The sequence below is a fragment of the Macaca thibetana genome, chromosome 1 (genome assembly GCF_024542745.1).
Source record: "Macaca thibetana thibetana isolate TM-01 chromosome 1, ASM2454274v1, whole genome shotgun sequence".
NCBI classification, from domain to species: Eukaryota; Metazoa; Chordata; class Mammalia; order Primates; family Cercopithecidae; genus Macaca; species Macaca thibetana.
Genome location: NC_065578.1, coordinates 18033998 through 18052064, shown reverse-complemented (window position 1 = coordinate 18052064; position 18067 = coordinate 18033998). Strand labels below are relative to the sequence as shown.

At 45.7% G+C, this 18067-nt stretch overlaps 1 protein-coding gene across 8 annotated transcripts in view; it reads left to right on the top strand.

The window, feature by feature from the left end:
* The window catches only part of UBR4 (ubiquitin protein ligase E3 component n-recognin 4), a 140048-nt gene that overhangs the window by 105639 nt on the left and 16342 nt on the right, over positions 1-18067 (top strand). For all 8 annotated transcript variants that reach the window (XM_050789741.1, XM_050789719.1, XM_050789742.1 and 5 more), the window contains 16 exons: positions 418-547; positions 655-812; positions 1531-1640; positions 2177-2318; positions 2706-2787; positions 3115-3288; positions 5732-5853; positions 6812-7009; positions 7705-7785; positions 10100-10187; positions 10741-10868; positions 11765-11872; positions 12412-12531; positions 13292-13482; positions 13941-14114; positions 14514-14613. In XM_050789741.1, the coding sequence (XP_050645698.1) occupies positions 418-547; positions 655-812; positions 1531-1640; positions 2177-2318; positions 2706-2787; positions 3115-3288; positions 5732-5853; positions 6812-7009; positions 7705-7785; positions 10100-10187; positions 10741-10868; positions 11765-11872; positions 12412-12531; positions 13292-13482; positions 13941-14114; positions 14514-14613 (2106 nt within the window). The remainder of the gene's footprint in view (positions 1-417; positions 548-654; positions 813-1530; positions 1641-2176; positions 2319-2705; positions 2788-3114; positions 3289-5731; positions 5854-6811; positions 7010-7704; positions 7786-10099; positions 10188-10740; positions 10869-11764; positions 11873-12411; positions 12532-13291; positions 13483-13940; positions 14115-14513; positions 14614-18067) is intronic.

Genomic DNA, 18067 nt, shown 5'->3' with positions numbered 1-18067 from the left:
GCTGGCCTGGAGTGTCTGTCTGTGGCTCGCTCTCTCTGCAGGCTGCTTCTAGTTAGTGACAGTTTGCATTCTGGAGGCTGCTCATGACCCTTGGAAGATTTATGCTTGGGAAACTGCAAATCAGCCGTGGGATAGGAATTAGTGTATGTGCTATAGGATTGTCTGTAGGAAGCCAGCCACGGCTTCTGCTGCACAATAAAAATCATTGACCTTAAGCTCAGTGTGGAGATACTGCTGCTAAATTGGATCAAAATGGTTAACAGGAACACATATTTGGGCATAAAAGATACACATGTTGATCCTCCTGATCTTCTTGCCTTTGCATGTCACCCCCTGGGGCACCAGTGCCATGCTGTTGGGGCTATGGCTCAGGTGTGCCCTTGAGCGCCCTCACCTTGCTCCACTTGCCTCCTCCAGGATGTCCCCGTCGAGGCCCTTACCACGGTGAAGCCATACTGCAATGAGATCCACGCCCAGGCTCAACTGTGGCTCAAGAGAGACCCCAAGGCATCCTATGATGCCTGGAAGAAGTGTCTTCCTATCAGAGGTATGTCTTTCTCTTCAAGATGCCGGGAAGTCCTGCCTGTGCTCTGACAGCCCTGCCTTCTGTCACTCTTGTTTACTTACCTACCCCTGCAACCCTTGGCCTTGCAGGGATAGATGGCAATGGGAAAGCCCCCAGCAAATCAGAGCTCCGCCATCTCTATTTGACTGAGAAGTACGTGTGGAGGTGGAAACAGTTCCTGAGTCGTCGGGGGAAGAGGACCTCCCCCTTGGATCTCAAACTGGGGCATAACAACTGGCTGCGACAAGTGAGTGGCCACTGCTGGACTCTTCACCCCCTGCGCCCCTGACCCCAGACTCTGAGCGGTGTGTTTCTGCCCCTCACCATGTGTCTGTGCTGCCATCCCTTCTTTCTCTTTGCTGTTCTTGCTTCCTTTCAAATGGGGAGTGAGTACAGGTTCTTGGTCGTAGCTGTTGGGCTAGCATGGTGGGCTGGCCGAAACAGAATTTCCTCTGCTTATCTCAACAAGCTCCTTGTGCTTTCTGCTTTCCTCCCTGACCATAGTCCCTTTTCTCCTTCCACTTCTCATATCTTCTGCTGTCCTTCCCCTCCCTCTTCTTTCTAGCTAAAGTAATTCTATGTTAGGTAATGCATTTGTCTGTTGATATATAAAATAAGAAATATTTGGTTTACATTAAATGAAAGTGTTCAGCATATAAGTGTCCCCAAAAAAGAATGGTCTTTGCTAAGGAAGATCCGTTTTTCCTACTTCACTTATTGTAGGTGTGTTCTTCACATCTCCTGATGGAGAAGTCTCCAGGCAGAAGCAGGGCTCTTTCACAGCCCCCTTCCGCACCTAAAACAGTGGAGTCTTGTGTTAGCTGGTGATTTTTACCTCTAATATTTTCCTAGAGAGCTGCCCAGAAGACCTCTCCTAGACAGGTGGCAGTTGACTGCCCTGCTGGAGGCCTGGTGAGGCAGGGCATCCTCTGAGCCTACGGCCTCTTCTCTCCCCTGTCCTGCAGGTGCTTTTCACTCCAGCAACGCAGGCCGCACGGCAGGCAGCCTGTACCATTGTGGAAGCTCTAGCCACCATTCCCAGCCGCAAGCAGCAAGTCCTGGACCTACTTACCAGGTACCATTTGGGAGTGGGATGGGGAGGGTGGTTAGACTTCCTCTAAAGCCTTTTCATCTTTCCCGGGGGAATCCATGGATCAGGGTAATGAAAGGCACACGTCATTCCCTGTAGAAGACCCCAGAAACAACAAAGTGTTAAAAAGCTGACTATTAGTGATAGTAGTGGTGGTGGTGGTGAGGGTATTAGCAGCAGCAGCTAATATTTGAGATCTTATGCAGCTAATATTTATCGCGATTGAGTGCATAAATGCTTGGCATGCATTATCTTATTTAATTCTCTCATAGCAATCGGTGCCAAAATATGAATGCTTCGATTCTGTGGCATTCACTCCCTGTGGTGTGCTCTGAGTGCTTCCTAGGTGTGGGAGATTCCCATGTGGGAATTGGAGCTTTCTTGGATGCTGTTCCTCCCTCTAGGAAGCAGGAGAGACAGACAGCAGAAGATAGGAAAGATTGGGAGGAGAAAGGGGAGCCTTGGAGCCGTTTGAAATGTTAGAGTTCTTGACTAGAGTGCCCTGTCCCTCCTGGTGGCAGTTACCTGGATGAGCTGAGCATAGCTGGGGAGTGTGCGGCCGAGTACCTGGCTCTCTACCAGAAGCTCATCACTTCCGCGCACTGGAAAGTCTACTTGGCAGCTCGGGGAGTCCTACCCTATGTGGGCAACCTCATCACCAAGGTATCCTACCCTATTGCCCAAGAGAGCCCCTTCCCTAATTCCCCCTTCATTGTACCTGGATGTAAGCTCTACCGTAGTGTTTTGTTGGTTTGTTTTTGCTGAGAAGAAATATTTGTTGAAGGGGTTTGGAAATTTTTTTTGACTTTGTTGTATTTATTATATAGCTATAGCAAACTCTTGGGGGCATTTAGACAGTTTACAGTTTTTAAGCAATCCCTTACCAGCGCTGCAACTGTTCTTGGCCTCCTGGAAAGGAGTTCTGCAAGGGTTCGATTAAGAAGCTGTAACTCCTGAGTGTCTAGTGCTGCAAGCTCCTGGGACAGTGGTGGAGGTAACTGGTATCCTTGGCAGTGCTGTCACACTGACTGCACTTGTCATCCTGTTTAGGAAATAGCCCGTCTGCTGGCCCTGGAGGAGGCTACCCTGAGTACCGATCTGCAGCAGGGCTATGCCCTTAAAAGTCTCACAGGTAAAGAGAGCCTCTGGACCTTCCTTCAGGGCATCCTGAGTGTTTTAGGGACACCCTTAGTTCCTTGGGTACTGGGGTTGACTCTCTTCTGTCTTGTACTGACCTTAGTGCAGATTTAAGCTCTGTATTTTTTTTTCTGTGTTGATACGTTTATGATTTTGATACCCTGTTTGCTATTGACTATTTCTGCTCGTTGAACACCTGCTCTGCGCCGTGCACAAAGGCAGATTTTCCCTGCTTTTTGAGTTGCTCATAATCTTTTGAGACACAGACCTTCCTTATGTTCTCATCCAGAGCTCTCACAGCAACATTTTCCTGTCTCTACAGGCCTTCTCTCCTCCTTTGTTGAGGTGGAATCTATCAAAAGACACTTTAAAAGTCGCTTGGTGGGTACTGTGCTGAATGGATACCTGTGCTTGCGGAAGCTGGTGGTTCAGAGGACCAAGCTGATCGATGAGACGCAGGACATGCTGCTGGAGATGCTGGAGGACATGACCACAGGTAGCACTGCCCAGCGGCCTGGAGCCTGAGACACTGTCCCTTCTGGGGCTGGTGAGGTGCATTCGACCAATTTCCTCCAGTTCTACAGAGCCAGAGGAGGACTGGCAAGCATTTCCCTGCATTCAAGGAGAGGCTCATTTCTTGACAAAGTGTTGGCTCTTGGAGTTTTAAATTCTAGAGCTGGGCTCACTTTGGATTTTTCGTGTTGAGCTTATAGAGTGGTACAGGGTCAAAGGCTCTCTGATTGGTGTTTTTTATCAGTCTGGAAAATTCTCAGCCATTGTCTCTTTAATCCCCTCTGCTGTGTTCTCTTTCTTTTCCTTGTGAAACTCCATTTTCACTCTTGTCATCCATATCTCTCCTCTCTTTCATAATGTTCATCTCATCGTGTGTTTATGCTGCATTTTTGACAGTTTGTTCAATTCAGTTTTTCTTCACTAGGTGTGAATGTTTAATCAACCTGTTGAATTCTTGTAGTTCTAGATTTTATGGTCTCTTTTTTATTTATTTATTTATTTTTTGAGATCAAGTTTTGCTCTTGTTGCCCAGGCTGGAGTGGCTCACTGCAACCTCTGCCTCCCGGATTCAAGCGATTCTCCTGCCTCAGCCTCCCTGAGTAGCTGGGATTACAGGCATGCGCCACCATGCCCAGCTAATTTTGTATTTTTAATACAGATGGGGTTTCTCTATGTTGGTCAGGCTGGTCTCAAACTCCCAATATCAGATGATCCACTCGCCTTGGCCTCCCAAAGTGCTGAGATTACAGGTCTGAGGTCTCTTTTTAAAAATTCATATTTCCCTCCTTTATATGATCTATAAGCATATTAAACGTTTGTGTCTGATAATTGGAAAATTTGAGATATTTACAGGCCTGATTCTGCAGTTTGTTGTTTTGGCTCTTACTCATGATACCTTAAAGTCTTGTTGTGTTTTATGAGTTTTGACTGTGACCTCATATTTTTTAGCTTTATCTGTGGAAATTCTTTAGGACTGGGCCAAAGATGGGTTTCTCCAGAGAAGATAAAGCACTGCTTCTGTGAGGCAGTGCAGGACACTGCTGTCCCAGTTCTGAGCCTCAGGATTTTCAGACCTCCTAGGTAGTGAGAGGTTTGAGCCGCAAACCCCTGTGAGGGGCAGCTCATGGCAAGTCTTCAGAGGAGATTTTTCCCTGCCACTTGATGGTGAAGTTTAAGGAAAGTCCATTTCCTCAGTTATTTGGTTGGGGGAAATGTATAGCTGATCTCTGCACCAAGGGTGTAGCTTTTTGGGGTACCATATTTGTATTTGTGGGGCATGGGGTTGGGGTTTTCTGTTAGACTCTTTGCCTCAGTGGATTCCGGGCTTTATCCACCTCTCAAATCTGGGCAGGGAATGGAAACCGAAGCTCAATGCAAAAACTGACTCGTGTTTTGCTTATCTCCCTGGCTTCCCGATTTCTCTTAGTTTTTGGCTTTTGGCTGTTCTGTGTTAGTGTGGCAGTTCACTGATACATTTTTATTCAACACTGTAGATTGTTTTTGAGTGGTGGAGAGTAAGGAGTAGGTCAGGGAACCTCGTTTGCCTTATTGCCCGAAATGGAACTCTTTCTGATGCCATTTTCATCGTGCCATACTGAACTGGTTTGTGACTTTGTCAGGGACCTTTACCTTTTTTTTTTTTTTTTTTTAATTCAGACCCACCCAGGAATATAACAGTAGGACTTTTTTTTTTTTTTTTTTTCCTCTCTGCCGAAGTCTCACTCTGTCGCCCAGGCTGGGGTACAGTGGTGTGATCATGGCTCACTGTAACCTCTGCCTTCTGGGCTCAAACCATCCTCCCACCTCACCCTCCTAAGTAGCTGGGATTATAGGCATGTGGCACCACGCCTAGTTAATTTTTGTATTTTTTGTAGAGATGGCATTTTGCCACATTGCCTAGGCTAGTCTTCAACTTGTGAGCTCAAAGTGCTCACAAGACCTTATTTTTTAAAGACCGTATTTTCTCACCTTCATGTTACTTTAAGTTGTCTTTTTTTGCTTATAGAGGACATTCTACCTAATCTTTTAGAATGAAGCTAAAAACTATAACTTCCTTTTGATTTGACTGGAACACAGGATTATTTGACATTTTCTGAGTGCCTGTTTTGGGCAAGGAGATGCTAGTTAAATAAGGCACAGTCCCTCTCCTTGAGGAGGTTATATCCTGAGAGAGAGCAAGACATGTACACAGCCAACCACGATGAAGTGTGTGGACTTGGGTGTTATGGGTTTCAAACTGAATGTGGTCTGAGGATAAAATCAATCAGCATCAAATTTCCAATTTGAACTATTGATATTGCCATGTAGGGCATTTAAAGACTTACAGGCAGAAATAATTTGTCAGTGATGGTACTTCAATTAGAAGTCTCATTTCAGCTTCCATGGGAGAGGCTCTTTCCTAACTTGGCCACTGTGATTTCTGGCAGGTACAGAATCAGAAACCAAGGCCTTCATGGCTGTGTGCATTGAGACAGCCAAGCGCTACAATCTGGATGACTACCGGACCCCGGTGTTCATCTTCGAGAGGCTCTGCAGCATCATTTATCCTGTAAGCAGTGCGGTGCTTCCCATGGCTCTCGAGTGTCAGCACGGGCCACTTTGCCATGAAGCCTCTTGGTGATTCATTAAAGTTATGGGGAATTGTACCAGCTGTGGGCCACTTAGTCATTAGTGAAAGAAGATCCACCACCATAAAAGAGAAGCAACCTCATAATTTTCCTCTTGCTAACGATGGGACATTTAATGACCTTCCTTGGTCTTATGTCTTAGATTCAAGTAAAGAATCAGGTTCTTTTAAAAACTAGGTCTAACCTCCATTACCAAAATCCCATAGCATATCAATCCAACATGCTGTGGAAGAAGCAGTATTGAGCTAGAATATAAAGATGTTTTTACTCTCTTCCTTCTTTAGCTGCCCTGTATTTTGTGCACACGTGCAGCGTGTGTTTTTTTCCTAGCCTGAGTTGTGTAGAAGCACAGTATTATACATGAGAACCCTGCCTGCTATTGAGGAAGGATGAACACTAGTATCATGAAATGAGAGCTAGCAATGAGAGCTCATTGGGGGTGTGTACCTGAGTGTCATGTCCCATAGAGAAGCCCCTTTCTTGACTTCAGGGTCATCAGTGACAAAGTCCTCTGGCCCCAAATTGATTAGCATCACATGAGACCGGTGGGAGGAGGAAAGAAAGTCCCTCCTCGCACCTCTTCCCCCATTTCATTAATACATCTCTCATATGTCACTCCTTGTCTGCTGGTTTTGTTAGGCTTTATCTCCTAATTCACCCTGGGGTTTCAGGGGAGATGCTTGATATTTTAGACTACTTCAGTTAGTTTAGATTTTTGGAAGTACCTCTGAGTTTCCTGTCCTTTATATCTTTAAATGTTTAGGGGACTTGCTAAGTTTGGTGTGTTTTCTTTGAGCATCCATAGAACAAGGTAGCATGGTATAAATCTCCACCTCTGCCATCCCTTCTGATGCACCCACCCTTCTCTCTGTCCTCCAGGAGGAGAATGAAGTCACTGAGTTCTTTGTGACCCTGGAGAAGGATCCCCAACAAGAAGACTTCTTACAGGGCAGGATGCCTGGGAACCCGTATAGCAGCAATGAGCCAGGCATCGGGCCGCTGATGAGGGATATAAAGAACAAGATTTGCCAGGACTGTGACTTAGTGGCTCTCCTGGAAGATGACAGTGGCATGGAGGTAATGACCATAGGACAGTGCTGCCCACGTTTAAGATTAGGGGCTTCCTTCTAGTCTAACCAAATCCAGGTACTTCTTCCTAGTAGCTGATTAACTTGGGGCAGGTGGCCTTCAGTTTCCCCGCTCTATAAGTTGGGGTTAATGATTCCCACCTTTCTGCCTCACCTAATGCTAAGGTTAATAACCTGTAAAAGGCTCTGCCCAGTGCCTGGCAAGAAGTAAGCATATTGTTAGTGACTGTTGGTTGTAGTGGTGGTGGGTATTTATTATTATTGTTGCCTCTGGCAGAGACTTCTCAGTGAGTCTGAGTTACTGAACCCCTAAATATTGGCGTTTTACCCCCTGTGCAGGTTAATATCCCTGTGTCCGTTACTTTCTGGCAGACCCTTGAGGGTCTGACATTTTCACATCGTGAAAAGCCTTTTCTGGTGCTGAGCTTGCAGGAGAAGGTCCCCAGTGGGTGTGTCTAAGCTGGAGCCCATGTGTGGGTTAGGGATGTTTGCAGCCCCTGAAATTTGCACAAAATTCTGCGTGTTTTGCATACATGTGGATTTTTTAAAAGTGGGAGAGTTGATAGGTCCATGACATATAAAAGTTATGAATTATGAGCCATTGCCATAAGGTGCCCTTTGCTCTTAGATTTTACTTGTCTTACAATTATTTGGAATAACAGTTTCACCTGCTTTTCTGTTCAGCTTCTAGTGAACAATAAAATCATTAGTTTGGACCTTCCTGTGGCTGAAGTTTACAAGAAAGTCTGGTGTACCACGAATGAGGTATGTGCCTGCTTTCTTGTTTGGAGGTGTGGTTTAACTTTTCTGACTTATGCAGACTTGTACCAGCAGGAGCCATTGTTCATCATCACTTACCTGGCTTGTAGCAGCTCTCTAAGGCTTTACTTTTCCTGTTTGGAGTTGTGTGGAGAAAAACCAATCATCTTGTTTTCCTTTGGAGGCATCTGACTAATGGAAGGATATTTAATGACCTTCATGAATCTTCAGGAAAGCAAAAGTATTTTGCTGGGCTGTGCAAGTTGTCAAACCCCAAGGACTGAAAACCAAGGGGTGTTGAAGGAGGCTCTGTGCTGGGAATGCTTGCTATCTTGTTCCCTTCAATATGGACACCTCTCAGCTGAGATTAGTTCTCAGCTTTTATGGGCCTGCTCACTTAGTAGAACATTTTTCCAGTAGCTGTGTCAAGGAGCATCATTTCTGTTTTACTAATTGGGGAATGGAGGCTCAAACAGGCAGTTGTTCTTGAGGAGGAGAAAAGGGAAATGAAGGAAGTCCAGCGCTCTGGGCCTTTTGGTCATCACTCGTGATGCTATTTGTCCACTTATGGATGTATTAGATGGTCCCCTTCACCTTTCCCTCCTTTTTTAGTCTCCATTCCTTCCTTTCCTCTCTTCCTGTTTCTTTTTCTTCGCCTCCATTTCTCTCTCCCACTGCCATTTCTTCCCTTCTCTTGTTTCTATTGGGAGGAGAGGTCTTTAGTACATGAATCAGATAAGTAACTTAATTACAGCAAACTAGTGTAGCTGGGATGCACAGCAAACTTTTCTAGACTTGGTCCCAAATACTTCTGTAGAGTTTGAGAAACTAAATTGGCAGTATACTATTTGTACATTTTGGTCTTTAATTTGTTACATATTTCTGCCTCTCTCCTTTCTTTTCTCCCACTGGGCTGGGAATCCTGGTCACTGTTGACTGTTGGTCTACTGCCAGTTGGGTCGGTGTTGCACTGTTGGCCGAGGGACAGGCAGAGAACTGTCCCAGCCAATACATCTTGTCACACACATTTTAGCATCAAAACAGAACAATACGGATTTAATCCCTGATGCACATAAAAAATTAAGACCAAGCTTCTGTGGGCACTGTTGTAAATGGTGGTAGTGAACCCACAGACTACACAAGGGTATCTCCCTTGAATGGTGAAGCAAGATAGAAGTTGAGAATCATTTGCCCCTCTCATTGATGTGCTTAATCCAGTTAGAAGTAGTTTTCTGGCAAAGTCCAGAGTTTGTGATAGCCTTTGTTCTGGGACTTCAGCTTCCCTTCTCTATCTTGCCCTCCTTTTCCCTGAGAAGCAGCCTACCTCTTTAGCTACTGACTAGAACCTGCTCTGTGTTCAGTGTCTGTGGTGGTACTCTCTCTGAGGAATTCTCACTGGGCTTCTGTAGCCAGAAACACTTCTGCAACTGGCCTTTCTGGCAGGTTGTCTTCCTCCAGGGTTTCCTGTCCTGAAGCTAAGCACAGACTTGGAGGCAGGCTGCTTGAATCAGTGTGCTACCAAATCCCCCAATGGATTTCATCGAGGGTCACTTTGAGCTCCAATTTCTAGTCTGCAAGATGAGAATAATATTAATATATGTGCTCAGTGCCAGAAATATAGTGAACTTTCCTGATCCTCCAATTTAGTGAAGTTGCTGTAATTTTGTCATTTATAAAAGACTTGATTCTTATTCCAGTCAGATTGTGGGTTTAGCTTAAAGAATTGTGGATGAACCCCCTCCTGGTATGGTTATATGAAGACGTCCGAATCTCTACAGGCAAAGATTGATGTACTCTCTTTTCCTGTTTTGATTCCCGAGGCTTGAGTCAACGCTCTTTGATTTAAATGGCCTTTCTTGTCCTGGGTAGTAGTCCCTATTGATAGGAGAGAGTTTATACTCCTGAGGAAGGTCCAGGCTTGGAATTAGACCTCCGCTTATAGCTTGGTAACCTTGAACGAGCTGTGTAACCCTGTGTAAAAGGATCATATAAAGTACTTAATTAGCATAGGACCTGGAACAGAGTAAAACATTCAATAAATATTTGTTAAATTATTACATAGTGTTCTAATGAAATGGAAGGGGATAGTGTCTTTAAAATGTTTCATACAATGCCTAGCTTCTAGTAGACACAAAATAAAATTAGCGTTCTTTCCCCTAAGTGAATTGCTGTGCATTTGGATTCTAGATGCTGTGGTTGAGACCTTGTAGAAAAATAGAGGCTCTCCACATTGCTGGGGCTTTAAGCAGGACCAAGTATGGAGTCCTTTGCATTTGTCTGGGCCTGTTTCTAAGTACCTTTCTCCACTTTCTCTGCTCAGGGAGAGCCCATGAGGATTGTTTATCGTATGCGGGGGCTGCTGGGCGATGCCACGGAGGAGTTCATTGAGTCCCTGGACTCTACCACAGGTAGATCACAGACGGCGCTGCACTTGGGATCTGAGTCTCGGGACTCATGAGCGGCTCACGCCCTGGGACTTAGGGGCATTCTCAGGAGCTTCTCTCTTGTACCTCTACATCAGAACTGTGGGGAGAGTGTTTCTTCAATTGAGGAAAAATAGAGGTGTCTGTGGCATGATGCAGATACCACTGAGGGTTAAACAAACAAACAAACAAAAAAAACACCAGCAAACTTCTAGAGGAAAATGCAATTAACAGTAAACTGGAGTTCAGATTTATTTTTAACCCCCTCTTCCCCCCACTCCATTGATGGTATTGGTGCTCATACTTTGACATTTGAGTAAGCAATTTTAATTGACTTGAAACTTTGAAAAAGCTCCTACTGAGAGTGGGATAGTTTAGTATCATCCATCATTGACCCCTTTTATTGGCTGTGTCTTTATTGGAGATACGGAAAAGCGTTGTCAGCCATCAGCCAGGAAGAGGGCTGTCTTATCCTGGCCTATTTTATTCCCATCATCACCTTACCCTCCATTGTTGCTTGGCTTCTCTTCTCCCCTAGATGAAGAAGAAGACGAAGAAGAAGTGTATAAAATGGCTGGTGTGATGGCCCAGTGTGGGGGCCTGGAATGCATGCTTAACAGACTCGCAGGGATCAGAGATTTCAAGCAGGGACGCCACCTTCTAACAGTGAGTTGGGAGCAGCAAGGTGTGGGGGCCAGCCTTTCTGCACTGGGAGAGGCCCCTGTGGAAAGAAGCTGTGGCCACTGTGTCATTTTACCCTAGAGGGCAGCGTGGTGCCACGGAGCAGTGCGAGCCAGTAAAGGACCTGGCAGTTAGCACTACATTCTTAGGCATACCTCTTCCCGTCCTGCTGGCCCACTTCCCTTCTCTGATACCTCTTTATAGAGCCAGCATCTGACTGACTTTCCCCAAATAACTGCACTTGTGTTAACCATTATCATAGTTGTTGTTTTTAAAATGGATTTTATAATGTAACTCATTTCTTGCATTATAGGGTTTTATTTGGGTATTCATCCAACTAATCTCCTTAGCAAGGATTAGAGCATTCCAGAGAGGCACCACAAATATTATACTGTTATTTTCACCACCCCCCCCCCCACTCCCCCAGGGTTTATGAGAATATGTAGTATTGTTATTATTTGCCTTTGTTTTAAATGACCTGTGTGGTTCTGAGCTCTCACAGGCCACGAGCTTTGGGATCATTCTCTTTACTATTAGTTTAGGGTCTGGATTGTTGCTGGGATTTCCCCCAAGACAACAAACAGAACATCACTTCTTCCATCAGGAACTGGTGTCACTGCCGTTGTATTAGAGATGGTAGAGACATATCCAGCCAATGGAGCTACCTCTGGAGACAACTGCTATTTAGAATAGCAGCCTAATGTGAGAGCGCAGCCATCTCACTGTGTCCCCTGAGGGGCCACTTCTCCCTCCTGTCCTCTTCGTTTCAGGAGGAGCCCTTGCTGATGGTGTAGACCCTGCTTAGACATCCCTTTCCTACTGGCCCCCACGTCCTACACTCTCATGTGGCCTCATGGGTTTTGACTGGCTTTTCTTGTCAGGTGCTACTGAAATTGTTCAGTTACTGTGTGAAGGTGAAAGTCAACCGGCAGCAACTGGTCAAACTGGAAATGAACACCTTGAACGTCATGCTGGGGACCCTAAACCTGGTAAGGAGCATGGGCTGCAGGTGAAGAAGTGTGGCCCTTGGAAGTCTGGGTGCGAAAGACATCTCAGTTCTGGGCTCAGATGAAATGGACTCACGGCCTCTTCAAGCCCTTCATCTCTCTGACTGACTGGTGCAGAGGCTTGGGTCATTCAGCTGCCCTTCTCCTCTGGCTGGCTCACCCCCTGCCCCCATGCTGCTGCCATGGCACCCAAGAGCTTCCTCGCTCCTTTCCTGAGTTCAGATCAGAGATAAGAGGAAGGCAGTCCCTTAAGCAGTCTAGACTACACACCAATGGGAAAGAAGTGCCCCTCTCCTTGGGGCGACAAAGAAAGAGATCTGGAACTTCATGTTTTCCCTGCCATCAAAAGCTCACATGCGTGTCTCCCTCTCAGAAGATGCATATACACGCACATTCATACACATGGTCATACACACATGGTTTCTGGGGAATAAGGCCATGAGGGCGTCCTTGAGAGCAGTTATCAGTGGTAAGTGGCTGTGGTCTTATTCTGAGAGTGACTGGGTCTCCTTCTCCTACAGGCCCTTGTAGCTGAACAAGAAAGCAAGGACAGTGGGGGCGCAGCTGTGGCTGAGCAGGTGCTTAGCATCATGGAGATCATTCTAGATGAGTCCAATGCTGAGCCCCTGAGTGAGGACAAGGTGAGTGAAGCCCAGCCCCTCCATCTGCAGGCACTGAGAGCCTGCGCTGTCTCATTGCCCACAACAGGCCTGTTAGTGTCTGGCTTAGCCCACTTGAGAATGACGGATCCTGCTTAAGCTTTGGAATGTCAGGACTCAACTAATGATGACATAATTGTATTAAAATCTGAAATCTTTGGATTCAGAGCAAGCACAATTGCTAAGGATAGTCTTTCACTCGAAAGCTGCTCATTAATGGAATCGTGGCATGTCCCAGTTGATAGGCAGGGGCTTTAGTCCAACCTTTCATTTCATTATTGAGGAATTGAACAGCCCACTTCATTTCCCTGGACTTGGCATTTCCTCAACTGTGGTACATAGTTGGTTACTGGTAGAATCAGGCCTAGAACCCAGGTCTCCAACTCCCAGAATTTCTCTCCACCTATTATACCTGTAATTTCCTCCATTCTTACTGGTGCTAATGATTTGGCTAGAGCTATGACCAAGTGAATGTCCAGCAGCCTGCATTCTCTTATAGGAAGGGAAAATTGTATTGGTATATTCTGACCACCTGAGACTATTAACAGGACTGTCTCAGAAATTTAGAAACGAATTTCTCAAGTGAAACTGTTTGTTATTCCCCAAGAAGTGCCGAGACACAGTTCTTCTAGGGGTACTCTTGATGACTCTGATGGAAATGCTGACTTTTAGGGCTCAGATGTTGCCTGCAGCCACAGTCCTGACTGCATTAATGGCATGTCCACCCTCTTTTCTGTTGCAGGGCAACCTCCTCCTGACAGGTGACAAGGATCAGCTGGTGATGCTCTTGGACCAGATCAACAGCACCTTTGTTCGCTCCAACCCCAGTGTGCTCCAGGGCCTGCTTCGCATCATCCCGTACCTTTCCTTTGGAGAGGTGGAGAAAATGCAAATCTTGGTGGAGCGATTCAAACCATACTGCAACTTTGATAAGTATGTTACTTGGATTTCATATAGTGAAGTGAGAGTCTCCACTAAAACCCTGAACTAGGGTTTTCTATTAGATTTTTCTATTAGAATTTCTATTAGATTTTTGTGTCCTCGTTTTGGCTTTTAAGGAGCTCAGTCTAGTTGGGAAGTGAATAGTTAGTACTATATTAGAGTAGCAGTTGGCTAGGCAGAGAAGGCAAAGTGGTTGGTGAGATAGGAGGAATATGACGAGATGGAGCCACGTGCGCGTCTATGTGAGTGCGAGAGAAGGCCGTGAGTGTGGGAGACATAGCAGGTAACAGGGAGAGTGGCGGGAGCCAGGGCAGATAGGACTTTGTGTCACATTAGGGAACTTAGCCTTGATCTTCTCTAGGCTGTTGACAGTTGTTAACCAAGAGGGTGACATGATTGGGTTTTGTCCTGCCTTTCATACCCTCAAACTCTTTGTTCTTTTCTCCTAGGTATGATGAAGATCACAGTGGCGATGATAAAGTCTTCCTGGACTGCTTCTGTAAAATAGCTGCTGGCATCAAGAACAACAGCAATGGGCACCAGCTGAAGGATCTGATTCTCCAGAAGGGGATCACCCAGAATGCACTTGACTACATGAAAAAGCACATCCCTAGCGCCAAGAAGTATGAAGCCCTCCTGCAGCAGGGCTGCTTTGCCTCCCCTTTGCCCTTTCCTTTTCCTTCTCCATCAGCATCTTGGTGTAAAGCTTCACGTATGCTCCTTGTCCTCCTTGGGGCCTCGCAACCCCTTCTGGAAACTATGTGGGGGACCAGACCAGTCAACCACTGCAGAGTCCTTGGGGCTTACGGGAAAAGGATGGCAACTTTTTGGTTTCTACTTAGAGTACTCACTTCTTTCTGGCTCTTCAGCTGAGCTGGATGGTTCTATGTGATTCTTCATGACACTCGGAGAGGGTCACGATTAAACACTCTCTGGGGGTTTAAATAAGCCAGAGTCAACAACTGGTTTCTAGGTAGCCTTTGCTTCCCTGACCTGCTGATAAGCCTTCCTTTGCTTTGCAGTTTGGATGCTGACATCTGGAAAAAGTTTTTGTCTCGCCCAGCCTTGCCGTTTATCCTGAGGCTGCTTCGGGGCCTGGCCATGCAGCACCCTGCCACCCAGGTGGGTAGCCAGGACAGGTAGTGTGAGGGTACAGGTGTGCAGGTATAACCACCCTAGTTCACCTTGAGACATGACTTACCCTAATATATGAGACTCCTAGAGTAGAAGTGAGCCTCAGAAGTCATCTGCTTCATCTCTCTGTGTGCTGAGACAAGTAAGCTGTATTTGTGATTTACTCATTCTTAAGTGGGGCTTCACTGTCTAATGGGTCAGCTGTGCAGCTGTTGAACTGTGAGGGATTGGCTGACCAGAGAGTAAAACACTTGGGTGTCTGGCCACAGTCACTAGGACACTTACATTACCATCACCTCTATTTTCTCTGCCTCAAGCAGCCAAACACCTTGTTCTTAGGCCCACCCATTCCACTCCGCAGCTCATTCCTGATTTCACCCCACAGGGCTGAGCGTTAACCTTTCACAAATCCTATCCTAACTGGCCCTGGATAGATGGCCAGGACTGGGTTTTTTTTTAAATTGAAGTTTTAATTTGGAGATTATTATAAATTCACATGCAGTTGTTAAGAAACAATACAGAGAAATCGTATGGGTCCTTTTCCCACTCTCCCCCAATGGTAACATGTGGAACCGGAACACACACCACAATCAGGATGTAGACATCGGTGCCGTCAGGACGCAGGGCAGTTCATCAGCACAAGGGTCCCTCTTGTTGGCCTTTCGTAGCCACATCCATCTTCCCCGACTCCCCTGCCACATGCCCCTGGCACCCACCGATCTATTCTTCATTTCTGTAACTTTGTTATTTCAAGAATGTTGTAGAAATGCAGTTGTACAGTATGTAACCTTTTAGGATTGTCTCTTTTTTTTCGCAGCATGATTTTCTGGAGTTTCATCCAGATTTGTTTAACTGTTCACCCATTAAAGGACACCTGGATTGTTGCCAGTTTTTGGCTGTTATTTATAAAGCTGCCATGAACACTTGTGTGCAGGTTTTTGTGTGAATATAAGTTTTCATTTTTCTGGGATAAATGCCCAAGAGTGCAGTTACTGGGTTGTATGGTAGTTAAGTATTTTGTTTATAAGAAGCTGCCAAACTGTTCTCTAGAGTAGCTACAGCATTTTACATTTCCCTGAAAATGTATGGCTGCTCCAGTTTCTCTGCGTCTTAGCCAGCATTTGGTGACTATTTTTAGTTTGAGCTGTTTGGTAGATGTGCAGTGATTCCATCTGGTTCCATGTTTTCTAGTGGTTCATGATGTTGAATGTCTTTTCATGTGCCCTGTTTATCTTCAGTGAAATGTCTGTTCATGTCTTTTGCCCAATTTCTAACTGGATTGTTTGTTTTTTAATGTTGACTTTTGAGAGTCCTCAGCATTGCATTTCTTTCTATTTGTAGTGTTCTGCATTGAAAATAGTTCCACTGTCTCATTTGGTCGTCTGTTCTGGTAATTCATTCCAAAAACATGGCAACTTGAGTACAGGAAAGTTTCTTCACTGTGTCTCACTGAAATTCCTTTTCTAAACTTTTGTTCAACTCAGTGGAGTCATAATTAGTATATATTTGTGGAGATACTTTTTCCTGCATAGGAATTGCACATGTATTGTTTTCCATATCCTTGTAACATCTCTATTTTGTATATGGATAAATCAAAGAACACGGTTGTGATTCGGCCAAAGGCAACACAATGAGTTTGGAACTCAAAGTCAGCTGATTTCCAGGCTGCTGCTTCTTCTTCTTCTTCTTCTTCTTCTTCTTTTTTTTTTTTTTTTTTTTTTGAGATGGAGTTTTCCTGTTGTCACCCAGGCTGGAGTGCAGTGGCACGATCTTGGCTCACTGCAACCTCCGCCTCCCGGGTTCAAGCGATTCTCCTGTCTCAGTCTCCCCAGTAGCTGGGACTACAGGCACCTGCCACCATACCTGGCCAATTTTTTGTATTTTTAGTAGAGATGGGGTTTCACCATGTTGGCCAAGCTAGTCTCCAACTCCTGACCTCAGGTGATCCACTCGCCTCAGCCTCCCAAAGTGCTGGGATTACAGGCATGAGCCATTGTGCCTGGCCTTCCAGGCTTATTCTTAGTTACAAAATTGAATTACTTTCTTTAGAATAAGGCTTTATCTAGTTAGATACTTGGCATTTATGCTATGGCCATTCATTTTTCTTTCAACATATATTGTTGTGTAGCTGGTCCTGTGTTAGACCGAGGAGACAGTCGCCGTCTGTGCCTGTTGGGAGCTTACTGTCTGGTGGAAGATACAGCCAAATACAGAGTAATAACTAAACAGTGAGATAGACGCAGTGTGGAAGGGGCTGGGGCCTAAGGAAAGAGGAGTGTTAAGTAGAGGGCATGGCACCTGCAAAGGCTCAGAGGCCAAAGAGCGCTTAAAGCCTTCCAAGAATTGAAAGCAGCTGCAGTGGGAGGCGAGGCATGGCGAGAGCTGCCGATGGAGACCCGAGCAGGGCCAAGGCATGTTCTTTCTCCCGGAAGAGGAGTATGGGTTTTCTCTTGAGGGCAGTGCCCCGGCCGTATTTTAGAGAGTGGATTCAAAGGAGGTGAGATTCGAGGTAGGAAGAACAGTTGACAGGCTTTTATTGTAATTGAAGTGAGAGAAATGGTGGCCTGAACTAGCTCACGGATAGATTCAACAGAGATTGAGCTGGGAGGAAGAATAAATGGGATTTGGAGAGTGACTGAATGTGAGAAGCGAAGAAGCTGGATGAATCAAGAACCCTGCTCGGTGATCGAGACCATCCTGCCTAACATGGTGAAACCCCGTCTCTATTAAAAATACAAAGATTAGCTGGACGTGTTGGTCGTGCCTGTAGTCCCAGCTACTCAGGAGGCTGAGGCAGGAGAATGGCGTGAACCCAGGAGGCGGAGCTTGCAGTGAACCGAGATCACACCATTGCACTGCAACCTGGGCGACAGAGTGAGACTCCGTCTCAAAAAAAAAGAACCCTGCTCAGTTTCTGGACTGAGTGATGAGGTGAATGGTGGTGCCACTGAGATGGAGAAGATCAGAGGTTTGCAAGTAAGGTGGAGGAGAGTTCATTAGACTATGCTATGAATGTATGGTCTGTCCTATTAATAACTAGAATGTAAGTTAAATGAGGGCAAGGTCTTTGTTTTCCCAGCACCAAAAACATGTGCAAGCATGCACACACAGTAAACAGCCAGAATGTTGAGTTTGGGAAACCTGTGGAAAAGCTCAGTACGAGTTGAAATATGGGCTTAGCATTTAGGAGCATGAGACATGAGGGAATAGGTAATTTTGCTGAGACACAGATATCGGAAGCAGACTTACTGTGAGAACAGATTTATGAGCTGCTGAGTGATCTACTGGCTGTGTTGTTTTCAGCCTGTCATCTCATATGTAGTAATTGCTGTCAAGTCACTTGTGACACGGTGGTGAGGATTTCAGGGATGTGGTGATATTTCTCAGTGAGCTCACCTGGAGCGCTTTTTCCAACTACACCTGCCTTTAGCCTTCTGATGTT